This window comes from Hibiscus syriacus, unplaced genomic scaffold, assembly GCF_006381635.1.
Source record: "Hibiscus syriacus cultivar Baekdansim isolate YM2019G1 unplaced genomic scaffold, ASM638163v2 tig00110546_pilon, whole genome shotgun sequence".
NCBI lineage: Eukaryota > Viridiplantae > Streptophyta > Magnoliopsida > Malvales > Malvaceae > Hibiscus > Hibiscus syriacus.
Window position 1 is genome coordinate 232,980 of NW_024062773.1, and position 17,985 is coordinate 250,964.

The 17,985-nt window shown below is 33.6% G+C and overlaps 2 protein-coding genes and 1 long non-coding RNA gene across 4 annotated transcripts in view; 2 read left to right on the forward strand and 1 right to left on the reverse strand.

The window, feature by feature from the left end:
• The window catches only part of LOC120130331 (GATA transcription factor 8-like), a 24,431-nt gene extending 14,184 nt beyond the window's left edge, over nucleotides 1–10,247 (forward strand). The window contains exons 3-6 of one of the 2 annotated variants that reach the window (XM_039147588.1): nucleotides 8,765–8,779; nucleotides 8,857–9,104; nucleotides 9,262–9,366; nucleotides 9,479–10,247. In XM_039147588.1, coding sequence (XP_039003519.1) covers nucleotides 8,874–9,104; nucleotides 9,262–9,366; nucleotides 9,479–10,168 — 1,026 coding nt within the window. In that variant the 5' untranslated portion in view covers nucleotides 8,765–8,779; nucleotides 8,857–8,873 and the 3' untranslated portion in view covers nucleotides 10,169–10,247. Of the gene's footprint in view, nucleotides 1–8,594; nucleotides 8,780–8,843; nucleotides 9,105–9,261; nucleotides 9,367–9,478 lie in introns of those variants that run through there. The other variant, XM_039147586.1, reaches the window with a different exon arrangement.
• On the forward strand, nucleotides 2,369–17,962 carry LOC120130333. Its single transcript, XR_005516825.1, has 4 exons — nucleotides 2,369–2,380; nucleotides 3,497–3,498; nucleotides 6,663–6,672; nucleotides 17,838–17,962. It is a non-coding gene; the product is annotated as an uncharacterized LOC120130333 (long non-coding RNA).
• Nucleotides 10,613–11,370, reverse strand: LOC120130332 (probable LRR receptor-like serine/threonine-protein kinase At3g47570). Its single transcript, XM_039147589.1, has 4 exons — nucleotides 11,238–11,370; nucleotides 11,177–11,199; nucleotides 10,901–11,143; nucleotides 10,613–10,807 (listed from the first exon to the last, which is right to left on the reverse strand). The coding sequence occupies exons 1-4, from the start codon at nucleotides 11,240–11,242 to the stop codon at nucleotides 10,728–10,730; spliced, it is 351 nt and encodes a 116-aa protein (XP_039003520.1). The 5' UTR covers nucleotides 11,243–11,370; the 3' UTR covers nucleotides 10,613–10,727.
• Nucleotides 17,963–17,985: the final 23 nt, after the last annotated feature.

The window sequence follows — 17,985 nt, forward strand, 5'->3', positions numbered from 1 at the left end:
CTGAATGTCAAGATTGTTCTGAAGCTTTAAAGAGAATTTTGACAGAAGCTCCTGTATTGGTTCAACCGGAATCTGGCAAGAATTTTATTGTATTCAGTGACTCATCTCATAATGGTTTGGGTTGTGTATTAATGCAAGAATGAAAAGTAGTAGCGTATGCATCGAGATAGTTGAAACCACATGAAAAGAATTACCCTACCCATGATTTAGAAATGGTTGCAGTGGTGTTCGTTCTCAAGATTTGGCGTCATTATTTGTATGGAGAACGATGTTACTTGTATACAGACCGTAAGAGCCTGAAATATCTGATGACTCAAAAAGAGCTTAATTTGAGGCAAAGGAGATGGGTTGAGTTTTTGAGAGATTGTGATATAATAATTGACTATCATCCTGGGAAGGCTAACGTGGTAGCAGATGCTTTGAGTAAAAAGAAGTTTGTAGCTTTACGAGCGATGAAGACAAGGTTATCTTTGACTGGAGACGGTGGTCTATGTGCAGAGTTCAAACTTAAACCATCATGGTTGGAACGAATAAGAGAATTGCAAAGTAAAGATGAAAGGTGTTTGAAAAGAATTGAGAAAGTACATAGTAAAGAGATTAAAGACTTTGAGGTTAAGTCGGATGGAAATTTGTATTATAAAGGAAGAATTATGATACCAGACGATAAAGAGTTGAAGAAAGATTTATTGGCAGAGGCTCATTGTAGTCCATTGACGATGCACCCGGGTGGAACTAAGATGTATATGGATTTAAATGATCGGTATTGGTGGCCAGGGATGAAGCGAAGCATTACTGAATTTGTGTCCAAGTGTTTGATATGTCAACAAATTAAAGTTGAGCATCAAGTTCCGTCAGGATTATTACAACCGCTTTCCATTCCTCAATGGAAATGGGAAAATGTGACGATGGATTTTACTTCAAGGTTACCTTTGAATCCGAATAAAAGAGATTCAATCTGGGTAATTGTTGATCGATTGACTAAGTCAGCGCATTTCCTTCCGGTTAGAATAGATTTCTCTATGGAAAAATATGCATAACTGTATATTAGAGAAATTATTAGATTGCATGGAGTGCCTGTTTCCATAGTCTCTGATCGAGACCCTCGATTCACTTCGAGATTCTGGAAATCTTTGCATGAAGCGTTGGGAACTCGTTTAAACTTTAGTACGGCTTTTCATCCTCAGTCTGATGGACAATCAGAGAGAACTATTCAGATATTGGAAGATATGTTGAGAGCATGTGTAATGGAATTCAAAGGATCATGGGAAAAGTATTTACCTCTGACAGAGTTTGCTTACAACAATAGTTATCAGTCCAGTATCAAGATGGCCTCATATGAGGCATTATATGGGAGTAAATGTCATACTCCATTAAATTGATATGAACTCAAAGATCGAAGTATTCTTGGTCTGGATTTGATTCAAGATGTAGAAAAGAAAGTTTGATAAATTCAACATAACCTCAAAGTGGCCTCTGATCGGCAAAAGTCTTATTCTGATCTTAAAAGAAAAGAGATTGAATTCGAGGTTGGAGATAAAGTTTTCCTTAAAGTATATCCCTGGAAGAGAGTATTACGATTTGGTCGGAAAGGAAAGTTAAGTCCTAGATTCATTGGGCCATATGAAGTTGTTAAGAGGATATGACCCGTGGCATATCAATTATCTTTGCCATCAGAAATGGAGAAAATTCATAATGTTTTCCATGTGTCTATGATGCGGAGGTATAGGTCTGATCCCTCTCACATCATTGCACCAGAACAAGTAAAAGTCTAATCGGATCTAACATATGAAGAAGAGCCTGTGAGAATAATGGATTATGAAGTAAAACAGTTGAGGAATAAAACTGTTCCATTGGTCAAAGTTCTCTGGAGGAATCACAAAGTAGAGGAAGCCACGTGGGAACGTGAAGAAGATATACGTGCAATAAAAATTCGATGATGAATTTTCTTAAGGGAGGGAGATTTGTAACGTCCTCCATACCGAGTTAGTGATCAAATTGTGAAATTTTAAAATTTAGTGACCAAAGTAGATAAATTGAATAGTTGAAAGATTTAATAGGAATGTTTCATGTAGGATGGATAAGCAAAGAAGGGAAATTAAGAGGGCAAAGGAGTCTTTTAGTAAGAGAAATAATTAAATATTCCTTAAGGTTATTTTATAAACCACGTGGAAAGCATTTGAGAGAAAACAAGGTTCCAGATATTTCTCTCTTCTTCTTCTTCTTCTCCAACCGTGAAACTTGCAAGCAAATGTGAGTTGTCTTCTTTTGGATTAATTCTTATGAGTTAAGCATGGGTTTGGTTAATGAAGATTTAGGAAAGATGATGGAGATAAACAAGGACTTAGAAACTCGAAGAATTGTAAGTTAAGGGAGATTAAAGGTTGGGAGCCATTGAATTAAATCTTGGATTAAAGGTCACAATAAAAATTAGAAGCTGGATTTGACTTATCACCAAGCTAATTAAGAAGTATGAGGTGATAGATTAAAACTAGAACAAATTGGAATTTGAGTAAGATTCTTAAATTCTATATGGAGGATTGGTTTTTTTTTTAAGTTTTAGAGGTATTGAATGGATAATAATTAGTTTAAGTAAGTGTATGAAAGTTAGGAATATTAAAGGGAGTAAAATATGAAGGTTTGAGCTGAAATGAGATGATTTTCGAGCTCAAAATTGGATTTTTGGGCTAGGGGAATCGATACCCATTCAAGGGGAATCGATACCCCCTCAAACAAATATGAAATTCCAGAATGCCATAGGGGAATCGATACCCCCACAGTAGGGAACAGATTCCCCCTAAAGAAAAAAATAAAAATCAATTCCTTAAATTTGTTTAGGCTATTAGAAGTTAATTTCAAGACTTAGGCATATGATAATCATCTTAAAAATTATGTTTATGTAGATATAGAGCCTAATCGAGTTCTGGAACAATCAACAAGTAAGATCGATCGAGGAAAAAGCAAGGAAATATAGGTGAGTGCATATGCATGGCATGAATATAGTATTATATTCAGTTCTAGACTTGTGTTAAGTCTAGATTCAATATTTGATACATGATCACATTCCATATTATGATACTTGACATGAATTCATATTATATGCATTATGTGACATGAATATGCAGGAAAAGTTATATGAATTATGTCATAAAGGTATGGAAAATGAAATGTTTAAGTGATAAAGGTATGAAAATGATATGTTTATGCGATATAAATTATGTGAATTGTAAAAGACCATGTTCTGTAGATGAGAACTATAGGTATAGTTGGCATGCCAAGGGTATAGGGTCTACGCGGTCCTTCGGGATATATATATATTCTTTGGAACTTTTGTGAGGTCTTTTGAGACACATAATTGATCATTGGCATATGTATATGATTCTTAAGGAATTTATATGTAGTCTTTCGGGATAAATTCTACGCGGTCCTTCGGGACAAATTTCTACGCGGCACTTCGGTGCAAAAACTCTACGCAGCACTTCGGTGCAATTTATACGAGCTGTGGTGACAGCATAGTGCACAACCTCACAATACTCACGTACCTTAGGTTCTCAGTATGGTATCATTGGCCAATAAACTTATTAATACAAATTCGTGAATACTAATGTAATATGCTTACGGGTAAGAATCATGGTGATATAAACTACATTGATTAAGTATACGATTTCATCTCATTTCATATCATTATGGCATTTTCATTACAGTTCCTTGCTATTATTATTACATTGTCTCACTAAGTTGATGACTTAGCGTGTGAGTGTTTCACGCGTAGGATCCGAGAAAGTAGAAGATACAGGTTAAGCAGCTGATAGCATTACTCCTGCAACTATCAGATCAGAAGTAACCTAATCAGTAGGTCATTTTGTTATGTAAATGGGTGTTGGCATGTAACTAAAGGGTTAAGTTGTGTATGCTCTGAGTATTTTGGTAAACTTGTATTAATATATGTATATTATCGTATTTTCTTAATATAATTTTAAGTATTTTGTTATTATTTGTTAAGAGTAATGTTTTAAAAAGGTAATGTGACATCTCGGACTCGTATCCGGGTCGAGTATGGGTTGGGAGTGTTACAACATACATGCACTGCCAACATCCTAAATTAAGATCATCGTAACTTGGATGTGTACGTGTTTTCTGAAGCCTTCATTTCATAACACAAATCAAATCCACGTGTTACGATTGTGACTGTATTGCTTCAGTTACATCGCTATACTGGTACACAGTTGACTACCACAAAGCATGATAAGTAAGGTATCAGACACAACAAAAATTGTTCGGCCAATGAGAGAAATCATACAATGAATTACGTACATAACTTAAACTGATTTAAAAACACATTCTAGGAACAGTTGTAAAATTAAAAACAGTGTCGACGTACGAAAATGATTGTGTTGTACAAGGTGTCTTCCAATTTTACCTGCTTTTTTGGACTTTTCCATAATGCATTAATGCATTATGACACTGTAAGTCGATTATTCAAATTGACGACACTTGGTTATATGGTTGATACACTAAAATAATCTTATTGACGGTTGTACAAGACGATAACATAAAAACTATTTCCATCTCCTTCGTAATTGTCGAAAAGGAAGATATCAACTATTGAGATTTATTCCTTACGAATTTACGAACATATGTTCTATCACATGTGATTAGGATATAGATGATGTAATTTGTCTTATTTCTGATGAAGGCGTTGGTATCAAATATGCACTCCAGTGTATGGACCCGTCTTGCCAACTTCCCAATATTTATCACCAGTACTGTTTACGACATATTACCGCAAACTTTTTGTAGAAGTTTAAGAGTCAAGATGAGCATTTAATGTTACTTCGAATAGGTACATCTTTCGCTATTTTCGGTTTGCCATATCTTTACAAAAATATTTCAGATTAATTGTTCCACTTTTTATTGATAGATTACACACAGTACATACGTGAGTTTGAGGACCTAATGCAGGAACTAAGACACATGAATTTTGAGGGCTTCAACTTCCTTGCTAGAATCTCAAAGGAGAAATGGCTTCGATCATTTGATGGGGTAAACGGTATGGTCACATGATAACGAACTTGGCTGAGGCAATAAATTCATCACTAAAAGGAGTGTGTCATTTGCCTATCACGTCCATTGTCAAAGCCACATATTATCGACTGACAACCCTTTTCGTAACCTTGGGAAGGCAAGCAACTGTCTGAATAGAAGGTGGCCACCAAATCCATCCAGACCTCATCAGAAAATTACAAACATTCCAACAGCATTCTAACACGATGAGTGTCATATGCTTCTCTCGCGAAATGTCATTATTCCGTGTATTAGAATTTACGAGGCCATTGGAAGACATACAACACAACACAACACAACACAACACATACATGGTTAATTTACGAGAAAAAACTTGCAAGTGTGAATTCTTTCAAACTTTCAAATACATGTGTGCGCACACCATTGTTGGTGCTTCTTCTGTTCAGATATCCTACATGAGATCCGTTGACCAATTTACTTACTTGAAACTTTATTCAATGTTTATGAATACAAATTCCCTCCCATTGGAAATGAATGGGATCCGAATGAAGCTGATGATGAACCTACAATACAACCAAATTATGCACTACGACGAAAAAAATTGATCGTCCACGGTCAACCCGAATTTTTTTGTAACGAGGAATTTGGTCGAACATCAAGAAAGAACCGGACAAATGAAATTATACTCTATATGTAAGAATCCCGAACACACGAAGAATAAATGTCCCAATCGCTCAGGCCCACTTATCAATTAAATGAACTTTTTGCATTATTTATTTTTTTGATTAACAACAAATATTACTTAGTTTTCAATTTCTTTTGATTTCTTCATTCACCAAATCATGCATTCCAACATTCTCCAACACGATTTTTACCCATGAAAATATCTTGTGTGTGGCCAAATTAGCCTTAACATAAATATAAGTTGCAATACTATACCTCTAATCATATAAATTCTAAAATCACTCATATTTACAATCCATAAATAACACTCCAGTATGTCTATCAAACCATTTTTTTTCTTATTTCTTCACAAAACCATGATTTCTAACTATTTTCAACATCATTTTTATCTGCTTAAAATGTCTTATATATGATGATATTATAGTCACCTTAAAGATAAATTGCAATACTATGTGTTTATAATTAAAATTTTAAAAACAATTAATTTTCCACTCGAAAATAGTATCCGAACAAGGCTATGGACATTAAAGTGAGGGTAAGGAATCTATTGTTATCGCGCTTTGCAGGCTGCGATATCCCCATAAATCTCGCAATATTTTGGATCATAAAGACTACCTCGCGCTTCGCAATGTGAGAGTCATTTTATCCAATTGATTTATTGACTTACATGAAAAATACACTCACGTCAGATGAATCTCGCGTATTGGAGGATGCGAGAATTTAACACGCTATTTATAGATTACGAGATCATCCGATGTGAACGATTTTAATATTATTCTTTCAAATAATTTCTGAAATGCCATATTTTTTAAATAATTATTTATTTGAGATTTTTAATATAAAAAATGATTGATGTTCGAATGTGTGCCCTCCTAACACATGATCTAAGAACATGAAATGATGCTGAAAAGTAAACAAAATCAAATCTGTTGGTACTTTCGTCTAAGCAAAGTCAGCAATGACAGTGTGGCAGCATATAATCAGTTCAGGTAGACAAAAAGTAATCCAAAGGTTCGGATCACAGGCAAACATCACGTGCTTACTACTCTTTTCACTTGAGCCCTTGCTACTGCACCGAACTTAGCTGGAGATGAGCGAGCTACGATTAGCTGTTGTGGGATCCACTGACAACACCGTGAATATTAGTCTTGCCACGTCGGCAAAATAACGTGTACGCGTGAAACGGGCCCCGCTTATTAACGTCTTTGGAAATTCCTACGTTATAAAAAAAAATAACACATCTTGTGAGCTTCGATTGTTATCTTAAAAAAATTATGTAAAAGGGTAACTTTTATTTTATAGTATATTTAATTTATTATTTTAGTTTTTGTTGTATTTTTGTAATAATTTAATATTTAAAGATGTTTAATTGCATCATTTTATATCTTATTTTTAAAATTTAAAACCCTAAATTATAAATTATAAGTTAAAATTTAGGGTTTAAAATTTAGAAGTATTTTGTTTTGATTTAGGGTTTATGTCAATTTATAATTTAGGATTTTAAGTTAGGGTAGAATATATAATAATGCAATTGAGTAACTTTAGGATAAATTGATGCAAAATACGATAGAGAAGAAAATGATAATTTAGATTTACTAAAGGGGCAAAGGTGTCCCTTAAGCCAAAAATTAAATTTCACCAAAGAATCTATTCAAGTAGTAAGTAATTTGATATCATTTAAGTAAATATTGAGTTTGCGTCCTTATATATGTAAAAAAAAATCTCCGCTAAAAAATTTACCCACCAAAATTGAATATACAATACGAATCGATCAAAATTAATCAGGACGATGTCCTAGAATTGAGAGAGTAATAAAAAAATAAATTTTTACACATTTTAATTTTGATTGATTCTTTATTTTGTTCTTTATAATTTTACACTGTATTAAAATTTATATAAATTTACTTTTAACGTAAAATTTATATAAATTTACTTTTAAATAAAATTATATATTCATACAACATCAAACCCTTTATTTTATTTCAATAACTAACCCATACATAAAAGTTTATTACTTCAAAGTGAAAAGAATATTACACAAACATATCTAATGATTCCAGTTTCTAATTATTAAACTTTATATTATTTTTATTAATGTAATAATATATATTTCAAAATAATTTTCAATCTTTTAATATTAACACTTATTGAAATTTCACTTACTATTTTTTTTAGTATATCAAACGATTTTACTATAAAAAAGTAAAAATTAGTGAGAAGGGGAGATAGAAGACAAGAAGAGGAAAAGTACATGGACAGCTAGCAATGGAGGCTACAAGCAATAGTGCAATTCCTTTCCTTTATAAACCTTCCTTTCCTTCCTCCTTACCTTTCAAAACTTCCCCATTCCCTCTCTTTCTCAAGGTATTTGTTCCAGTCCCCGTTGCTTCTGCTACTTCCTCTTCATCTAATTCTTTGAAATTCCAGTTGTAGTTTCACTTTCACTCTTTTGGAAGTTGGGTTTTTGATTTTGTTGGAATTCTTAATGAAATTTGTTTTTTTCCCTTTTGAGTCATAGTTCGTGAATTATGTTTTCAAGCAGCATTTTAAAAAAAAAATCTTATCGTCAAGAATACTCTGTTTGGCAGCTGAGAAAGTTGTGGAATAGAATTGAATTTGAGAACTGAAGTTTTCACTTTTCATTATTTCAGTCATTGCCGATGCCAATTTGAACTATTTACTGAATTAGTTTTTTTTTTTGGAACAATCACTGAATTGGGTTTTCATTTCTTTACCAATTGAGCAAAAGGAAATCATAGTTTTGCAAACCGAATACCATTCTCCTTCGCTTTTCTAGGGAAAACAGATAAACTAATGTAAAAGAAATAAAATTATATGATTTTTGTTATATGTTTTGGTTTTTATCAAACACTGAAAAAATTAAGAAGCTTTCTGCTGGAATTCTATTCCATAAATGATTTTCACAGCATATTTCAGCTACCAAAGCAATGTAAATACTAACAATTCAATTTGTTCAACTACAGTTTCGGTTTCCTGAGAAAATTCTCTTTATTTTCCTGGAAATTATCTCCAGAAAGTTCTGCTCACCGATCAGTAACAAAGGTTTGCTTCAAAATCACTCTATCGTTTTTTAATTCCTCAAATGAAAAAATAATAATAATTTCAGTTTTTTCCAGGATTGTTTTAGTTTTTATTTCAAAGTAAACATGATTGGATCAACGGATTTTATTGATGAGATAGATTGTGGAAGCTTCTTTAATGACCTCATCGACTTCCCTAACGGAGATGTCGAACTCGAAGCCTTCCACTCCACCGCTGCCACTGACGCCGCCTTGTTTCCTGCCATTTGGACAACTCAGCACGAGTCATTACCTTGTTCTGACTCAGTTTTCTCCCACAACAGTGCTTCAGACCCCTCCCCTGAACTCTTTGTTCCGGTTAGTGTAATGTTTTCTATTTTTTTTCTTCTTACACTGTATAATATATAGTACTACAGATATTATTTAGAAGTGTCGAATATAAATATATGTTTCTTATATTTGTTGAAATATTCAACTAAAATGAGATTTGAATAGGGTAATTTGGATTTTGCAGTATGAAGATATTGTTCAATTGGGATGGATGTCAAACTTGGTTGAAGATTCTCACCATGGAGCAAGCTTAATGACCAAGAAAGAAGAGTCATCTTCGATCATTGAGGTGGACTTTAAATGATCTAAGTTTTTATTTGTTGTTTATATTACTTTTTTGAATCTTAAAATACATTTTTACATATTCATTGATTGGTGTTGTGTTGGATTATGATTTCCAGGCATCCTATCATCAATTCCGGACTTGCAGTCCCGTTTCGGTTCTTGAAAGTAACAGTTCGAGCACAGGAGCTAAAACGTCGCTGGACAGTCCTGAAACAGCTGCTCCCAGGAAGCGTGGACGAGCACAAAGCAAACGTCCTCGTCTGACCACCTTCAATCATCTACCGGTAGGTCAGCCAATCTCCCCAACTTCATCTGTCAACGAGAGCGACATTCCTCAGCCATTTGCTATCCCGAAGGAGCCATTGGATTCTGAGAATTATGCCGAGTCTCGACTTCTAATCAAATTACCGAAACAAGTTAATCTGGAACATAAGAAGGTGAAGACCAAGCTATCACCTTCATCTTCGGCAGCCATTGCAGATAATAGTCAAAACCCAGCAAGACAAGTTGTTAGGAGATGTATGCATTGTGAGATAACAAAGACGCCACAATGGAGGGCAGGGCCAATGGGTCGGAAAACCCTTTGCAATGCTTGCGGCGTCCGATACAAGTCCGACAGGCTCTTCCCAGAGTACAGGCCTGCCGCAAGTCCGACGTTTGTTCCGTCATTGCACTCGAATTCTCACAAGAAAGTTGTGGAGATGAGAACCAAAAGTAGTTCACTAGCGCCTACCACAACAATGAGTGACAACAATCCAGCAGAGTTGATTCCAAATAAAAGCAACCCAGCATTGGGTTATATATAAAGCATATTGCCACTTATCTTCTCTAGAACTGATTTTTCTGTAGCTTGCGCTTGAAGCAATATAAGGGGTTTTTGTGCAACCTTACACCCCCGACAACATTAGGTTAGACCTCGAGTTCTTTTATCCCTTTATAACATTAATATATGAAATAAAACCCCAACACTATATCAAATATAAGTTACATATTGATCAATCGAAAAGTTACATGTTTTTCAGATAATATATAGAGGCACAACATATAAATGTGCCTTGACAACACTGAGTTAAACCTCGAGTTCTTTTATTCCTTGCCGTGGCTCAATTTGATGCAATCTCGCCTTAATTGCATGCAATTCAGTGACTGATTCTTCAATTTTCATCCTCTCGAAGGGAACTTCAACAGAGCATGCAGCGCCGACATTAGTGAACGGAACCAAACGCTCCAACATGTCACAATCTATGTTCTCTTTAATATGCTCGATCAATCGGTAATCCAAATTCTCCTCCAATTGTTCTGGCAATGCCATCTTACAGAAACTATGAAGGTTCATCCCGTAATCAAACCATCTGTTGGCCTCTTCTAGGTGATCATCTCCAAGATGAGAATCCCGTAGCTGTAAATATAGCCTTCCGGGTACGTCCGACCACCCATGCCGTATTCTGCAATGTCACAACAAAAAATTCCATTCGAAGAAAAACAGTGAATGATGTAAATTTGGTTAACAAAGTGAGATTTAAAGCTATGAATGTTACCTGGGGCGAGGTACCCAAATGTTCCTTTGATGGTCGAGGAAGTTGTTTGCTCGTTATCCGGATTACTTTCAACATCGAAAAGGAGCTTTGCCGTGCTGAAGTCGCCGACTTGTGCAACCATGTCATCATCGAGAAGAATATTGGCCGGTTTTAGATCTCGGTGAACGATCAGTGTTCGACAAAGGTGAAGGTAATCTAGTGCATTGGCCACATCTATAGCAATGCCTAACATTTGAGCAAAATTGAGATGACGTGACGAGTGAGCTTCCTCATGGTCATGATGAAGCCAACTCTCTAAACTTCCATTCACCATGAATTCCAAAATTAAAGCCTTGAAATCATTGCCTTGGAAGATTATGTTTGAGCAACAAGTTATCAGCTTGACTAGATTTCGATGTCGAACATTCCTTAAAGCCTCACATTCATCCATGAAACTTTTGATTGCCCCAAGGTTCCGAAGGTTCGATACTTTGATTGCCAAGAAACCCTTTATAAACAGAACCAAAACTGCCCTCACCAATTAAGTTCAGGGCTTGCCAAACCATTAGTTGCTTCAACGAGTTCCTTGTACGAAACTCGCACGAAGCTAACTCGCCACAAAGCCGAAGGGATCATTTCTTTTACCGACCGTTTCTTCCAGTAAACAGTAGCAATGAATGGAACCGAAACCGATACAACTGAAAGGTTAATGACAATAAAGACAGTGGAATTCGTTGATAAACCATTTCGCTTCTTCATCTCCGTCTGATCTAAGCATTTCGAAAGCTTAATTTCAGGAATCCCCCCACAAAGATCCTTATTTCCAATGACAGAGAATTGACTGATATTCTTGAAGACCCCTTCTTCTGGAACTTCACCATCTAATTGGTTGAAAGAAAGGTTTAAACTCGCTAAAAATGGAAGATTTTGAAGTTCAAGCGGTATCGTGCTCGTCAAATTATTACCGGAGAGATCTATGCTTTCAAATCCCCTTAAAGAGGCAAGAGCTCGAGGAATGCTACCATGAAACTAGTTTCCCTGCATGTGAAAGACTCTTAATCCAGAAATCTCACCAAATCTCTCAGGGATTTCACTCGAGAAATCGTTGTTATCGACTTATAACTTGACGAGATTCTTGGAGTTACTAACATCAAAGCTACCATTGAAAGAGCTGTGAGACAAATTCAAAGAAATCAATGTTCAAAACCAGCAACCAGTTGATTCGGTATACCGCCACCGAGCAGTGGCGGAGCTATATGCTTTTCAGAATTTAAAATTAGTTTATCAAGTATTCAATTTTTATACATGTGTCCACTTGCTCTAAATTTTTTTATGCGGATTTATTTATGCCTAAAAGATAACTTAAAATGTATATTATAAACATTATTTTTGTTTGGGTTTAAAATTTCATTCATCAAGTTCGAATCAAAATAAAACAAAAAATATATCTTCTTAAAACTCAAATACAATATGCGACCCAAATTTAATATACAATTTAGATTCAATACCCTTAACTCCAATATCAACCGGTTACTTGTCAACCCAACCCCCAATCCCCTCCAAATTTACTTTGCATCCAATACTGGAAAATGACAAAATAATTAACTATTCACATATTTCAGCGAGGTTAATCCAGAAAAACTCCAATAACTTGATAAAACAATAAAATTTGTAAAAACAATTATTACATAACCTAAATATTTGCAAAAATAGTCTATAGACCTACAAAAAATAGAGAATATCTAACAGAAGAAATTAAAATAAATAGAGAAAATTTAAATGAATTGTCAAACCTTTATTGAGATTTTCCAATGATGACAAACATCTTCGACCGTAAATTCGTACCGTGAGCTACTTCATAACGGCAAGTGGGTAAACATTCTCTGAGACCATATGGATCAAACCATCTAACTATTTAATTATTGTCAATCAAATCACTAACCGTTAATATTTGACGAAAATGTTGACTAGACAATTAACAAAATTGACATAATTATTCATTTAGTCTTTATTACTTACATATCCTACCAATTTAATCCAAATTATAAATTTAATTCAAAAGATTAATCCTCTAATCAAGAGGTGACACGTATCAATAGCTTATTAGATAGTTTTTTAAATCAAGAGGTGGTGATCAACGTGAAAACAAAGCAAAAAGAGAAGGTGTTATGATGGTTCAAAACCGGGACTAGAAGGGGCGCATATTGGGGTTTAACCACTGGGATAAACCCCACAATTGATGAATCTTACATGAAATTTTATATATATATATTATTATTAATTTTATTTTTCAGGCTTACCAAACATTCATCGTTTTATGTGAATTATAAAACAATGAATAATGAAATTTACCCATCATCAATGATGAGATTAATTATAGTAAAAATATAAAAGCATCATTAATGATATTAAATTAAATGCATAAATTTATTTCATATAATTAACTATAAAATATTATTAAATATTAAAACATTATATTCAAATTATTATATAATTAGATAATAATTTTTAAATATTTGATTCAAGTTAATTTATTAGTAAATTAATTATTGCTGATTACAAAAAATAGTTTTCAAATACTTCAAATCAAAATTATTAAAAAAATAAAAACAAATTTAAAAACTACTAAATTTATATATTGAGAATGTAAAAAATATCTTAATAAAAATATACTATAATCACTAAAAATAATAATTTAGTAGCGCTAAAATTATGATATTTTTATTTAAAAGATTTTTTAATTTTGAAAAATAAAGCGAAAATTGTTTTTAGAATGGTAATAAATATATACAAAATCATGTAAGAGTAATAATAACTCTGGTTAGGGGTGTTCATTCGGTTAATTCGGTGGCCGAACCGACCGAACTATCATTTTCGAATTAACCGAACTTTTTTTTTTCTTTAACCGTTAACCGAATCGAACTTTTTTTCAAAAATATTAACCGAACTGAATAAATTTCGGTTAATTCGGTTAATTTTCGAATTAACCAAAATTTTTTAGAATTTTAGAATTTAATATTTTTTTAATTAAAAAAATAATTTACAATTAATTTAAATAATATCTAATTATAAATAATATCTAATTAATTTGATTCAAACATTTTACATTTAGTTTTGATATTATTTTAATTAATTAATATTGATTTGGGTTTTAAATAGATTTTAAATGTATTGAGCCTCTTAATATAATTATATTTAAAGGTTAATTCGGTTAATTAACCGATTTCGAACCGAATTAACCGTTAACCGAATTTCAAAAAAATCTTTAACCGTTCCCCGATCGAATTAATTCGGTGGCCGACCGAATTAACTGAACTAATTCGATTCGGTCGGTTAATTCGGTTAAAACCGAATTTTGAACACCCCTAACTCTGGGATGACCCTAGTGGTTTGAGCGTGCCCTATTAAACCTTTGGTCCCATGTTCAATCTCCTCACTGCACTAACTAATTTAGAAAAAACTCTCCAATCAGCTCGTGATAGGTTTCACTAGTAAAATGTGTAATAATGTTATGTCGACATATATCATCTCCTAATTGTATGATTAATTTTTGAATGAAATTAAAATTAAATTGGTAGAATATGTAAGTAACGAGAATTAAATGTATGATTATGCCAATTGTGTTAACCGTCATGTAAATATTTCCATCAAATGTTAACTGCTAGTGACTTTATTGATAATAATTAAATAGTTAAGTGATTAATGATATAATTTATCTTCTTTCAATATATGATTAGGGTTAACAACTACTCAATCGCTCTATACATTTCTCTCATTGATCACATTTTGTGAATAAAATGAAAAATAATCGTATCAGTTCACAGTAAATCTTTTTCAAAAATTAAAAATAAATAAATAAAACATCACCAAATATCGACCAACAAATAAAAAATATCTCCAATTTATTTAACATCACATTTATCCCTAAAAATATAGTATCAAAGTACATCATGTAACAATAATCATATCATATTCAATATTCAATAAATAAATTTTTAATATACACATTTGTTAAACTCATCTATACGAATTAAGAAACTTTTAATACTATATTTAATTTGATTATGCATTTTATTATTATTGAGACATGTCCCGCAGACCTTTCCCATTGAGATCAAATTACTTGCAAGATCTACATAAAGTAAATGATATTTTTACCTTTACTTAATGTTAGTTTTCTTCTTTCTTTTATCTTTGTTCCAAGCTTTTCAAATTAACTCAAAATAATGATGAATAATAATATCTAATCGAAAATAAGGAGTAAATAATAATAAATATATATATATATATATAATATTAAATACCCATCAACCCTAGTTGTATTTAAGTGAATTTTTAACTATATTAAATATATGTATTTTATAAAAAAAATATAAGACAAAATCTATGGAAACGTGTCTTAACTGATAAAAAGTGTATTTTCAAGTTTTTGGTACGAAAGAATATCTATATAAATTTTTTTAAAAAAGATCATAAGTTAAATATATATTCGAATTTGCAAATTTCATTCTATAGATTATATATAATCGTTTAGGTATTAATTTTGGCCGTTGTGGGAATGCCCGTCCTTCTTCACGCGTAGTCTTTTCAAATTGAGTTTCTAGATATATGCAGACTATTTCAAAAATATGAACTTTTAATAATAAACCTTCGTGATTAAATCACTACATCTTCCTCTTGCACCTGTGTGTTCTGGTTCTTAACGAGAGAAACATTGTTGTCCTCACCAACATATTCTTATCTCGATCCATCGTCTGTTACTCTAAATCATCTTCTTTACCTTTATTTTTAATGTGTTTCGTTATAATTGAAAATTTAATTAATCAAGCCCCTTCATATGACTCCAACCCACTCCACTTTGGATCAGTCTTAAAAATATTTTGATAATTAGACATTAATCATGAAAATATAATATTAATAAAATAAGAGCAACATCTTCAATCAAAATTTGGCATATGATATCTAAAATTTAATCTAACGAAAGCTTGATGATATAATAAAACAAATAATCATCAAAATGCATCTAATTCACATGGATACTAGATAGGCCAGGGTAAAAATTCTTCAACGAGACCATACTTTTGCTGTAAATCGTATACCGTAAAAAATTCCTTCCCATGTCCAAGTTAGTAATACTTTCCTGTCTTGAATGCTTATAAGTTGCACTTGGCAATTATCCGGAACGCATGAGAACAACAAGTTACTCGTAAAACTTCGATTAAAATCAAGCTGGTAGATCTGTACCCAATGCATCACAGCGATATAATCGCCGACACGGCGGCAGCCTTCAACGGCCCATACTCGGACATGTTGTCCCAACAAACACCAGCACGTTAGCCGACCATCCATCTCTAATAGATTCATGCGATAATGAGATTTAATTGTTTTGCATGAACAAATTGGATGAGGCAAGGTACTGAACTTCTCACCCTCCATGGAGAACATCATGATGGATTTCTCGCATGTGGAGAATGAACTACGAATCATCCAATAAAGAGCGTTATCGAGTACGACCGGCGACGATCCCAATCGAACGCGATAAGGAAGGTTACCTAGCCTTCTCCACTCGGTTGAACCTAGAGTGAGTATATCATATTCAAAAATATTGCCTGTATTGCTGTTACCTGTCTCGTGAAAATGGAGTAGCTTGTACTCTTGCATTGAGGAATGATAGAAGAACCCTCAATATCCTTCTACGTTAAACTTACGAGGATTATGAATAGTGATTAGTTCTTCTCTGATTGGATTGCAGATATAGATTTGATCTGGTTTCAAATCGCGGTAGTATTTTCGATCATTTCGGGTTTACCGTGATTGTGGGCATCACGGGCGCTATTGGACGCTATTGTGTGTGTAGCGGGTAAATCAAACGGCGGCGAAAATACTATTTCGTGGGCGCTATCATGTTTTCGGACCGTGATTTCAAACCCGAATTTGATTTAAACTGTCAATATCTCTAGTTGACAACAAACTGGGATTTCCCACATATAACTTATGAGGGTAGAAACTCAATCGAAGATACCCACAAGTTGAGAAAAGAATCAACCCATTACTAGAATAAATGGGAAGAACAACATCAGGACTCCAACGTTCAACTACAAACTTTTTCAAAGACCTTTTGACAAAAACTAATCCATCATCACGAGGAAAAACGAAATCCAGAGAAGGCCACAGCCGGTAGCAAACAAAGAAAGTGGAAGGAGATTGCCGGATATGTGCATGAACAAAAAAGGGAGAGGAGCTTAGGGCATACCATCTCTCGCAGACTATTGACAAGACAACCACAGCTGGTCGGCAGGGAGCCGTCTTAGTATTTCGACGACTAAATGTTCGGAAAGATATTCGAAACGTCCGCCGCCGTTAACCTTACCATGACCATCACAAACACGTTCTACAGAATCCGATGACGATAAACTCTTCGTTGCTTATTGTAAAACTGGTTGTTATTGTGTCGATCGTAATTCTTATAGTGACGAAGCCTCTTGAAGCTCGGGTGAGTCCGATGCCGCCGATAGGCTCCATATACGCAGACTCTTTAAATCTGCCCCTTGCGAATAACCTCCATGAACCGCACCGGCGCTGCTCTTTGTAAGATGCTCCGAGTCTGTATTACCTGAATAAAATCGAATTATGATATATATTAGAAATTAATATGTTCTATTTTAAAAAAAAATTCTATGTATTTTTGCTTCATAAGATTTAAGTTTATATCACATGAATAAGATGTTTAAATTTATATCATTTGAATTTAGGTGCAAGTGTTGGATATTAATCGATAACAGATTTAATTTTATTTTTTTATGTATATGCTAAATTATCATGAAATTACAAAGAAAACCACATTCCAAACAAGGAAAAAGGAAATGCCAATATGGAGTATACAACACAGAACATCCGTATTCTAAATTATTTTCTATGTATATTTGCCGGCTCGAACTTTGGGAAATTTGAGCCTAAGGGTTCCTGTAAGTCAGGGTTGATAGGGAACAAGTTGCACTGTCCATGTTGCGCCATCAGCTGATCCACGAGAACCAAGGCTACAATGGCTTCCACCATCGGCAGCTCTGCATCGTCCAAATCAAACGAAAGACAACCCGAACCCGTAA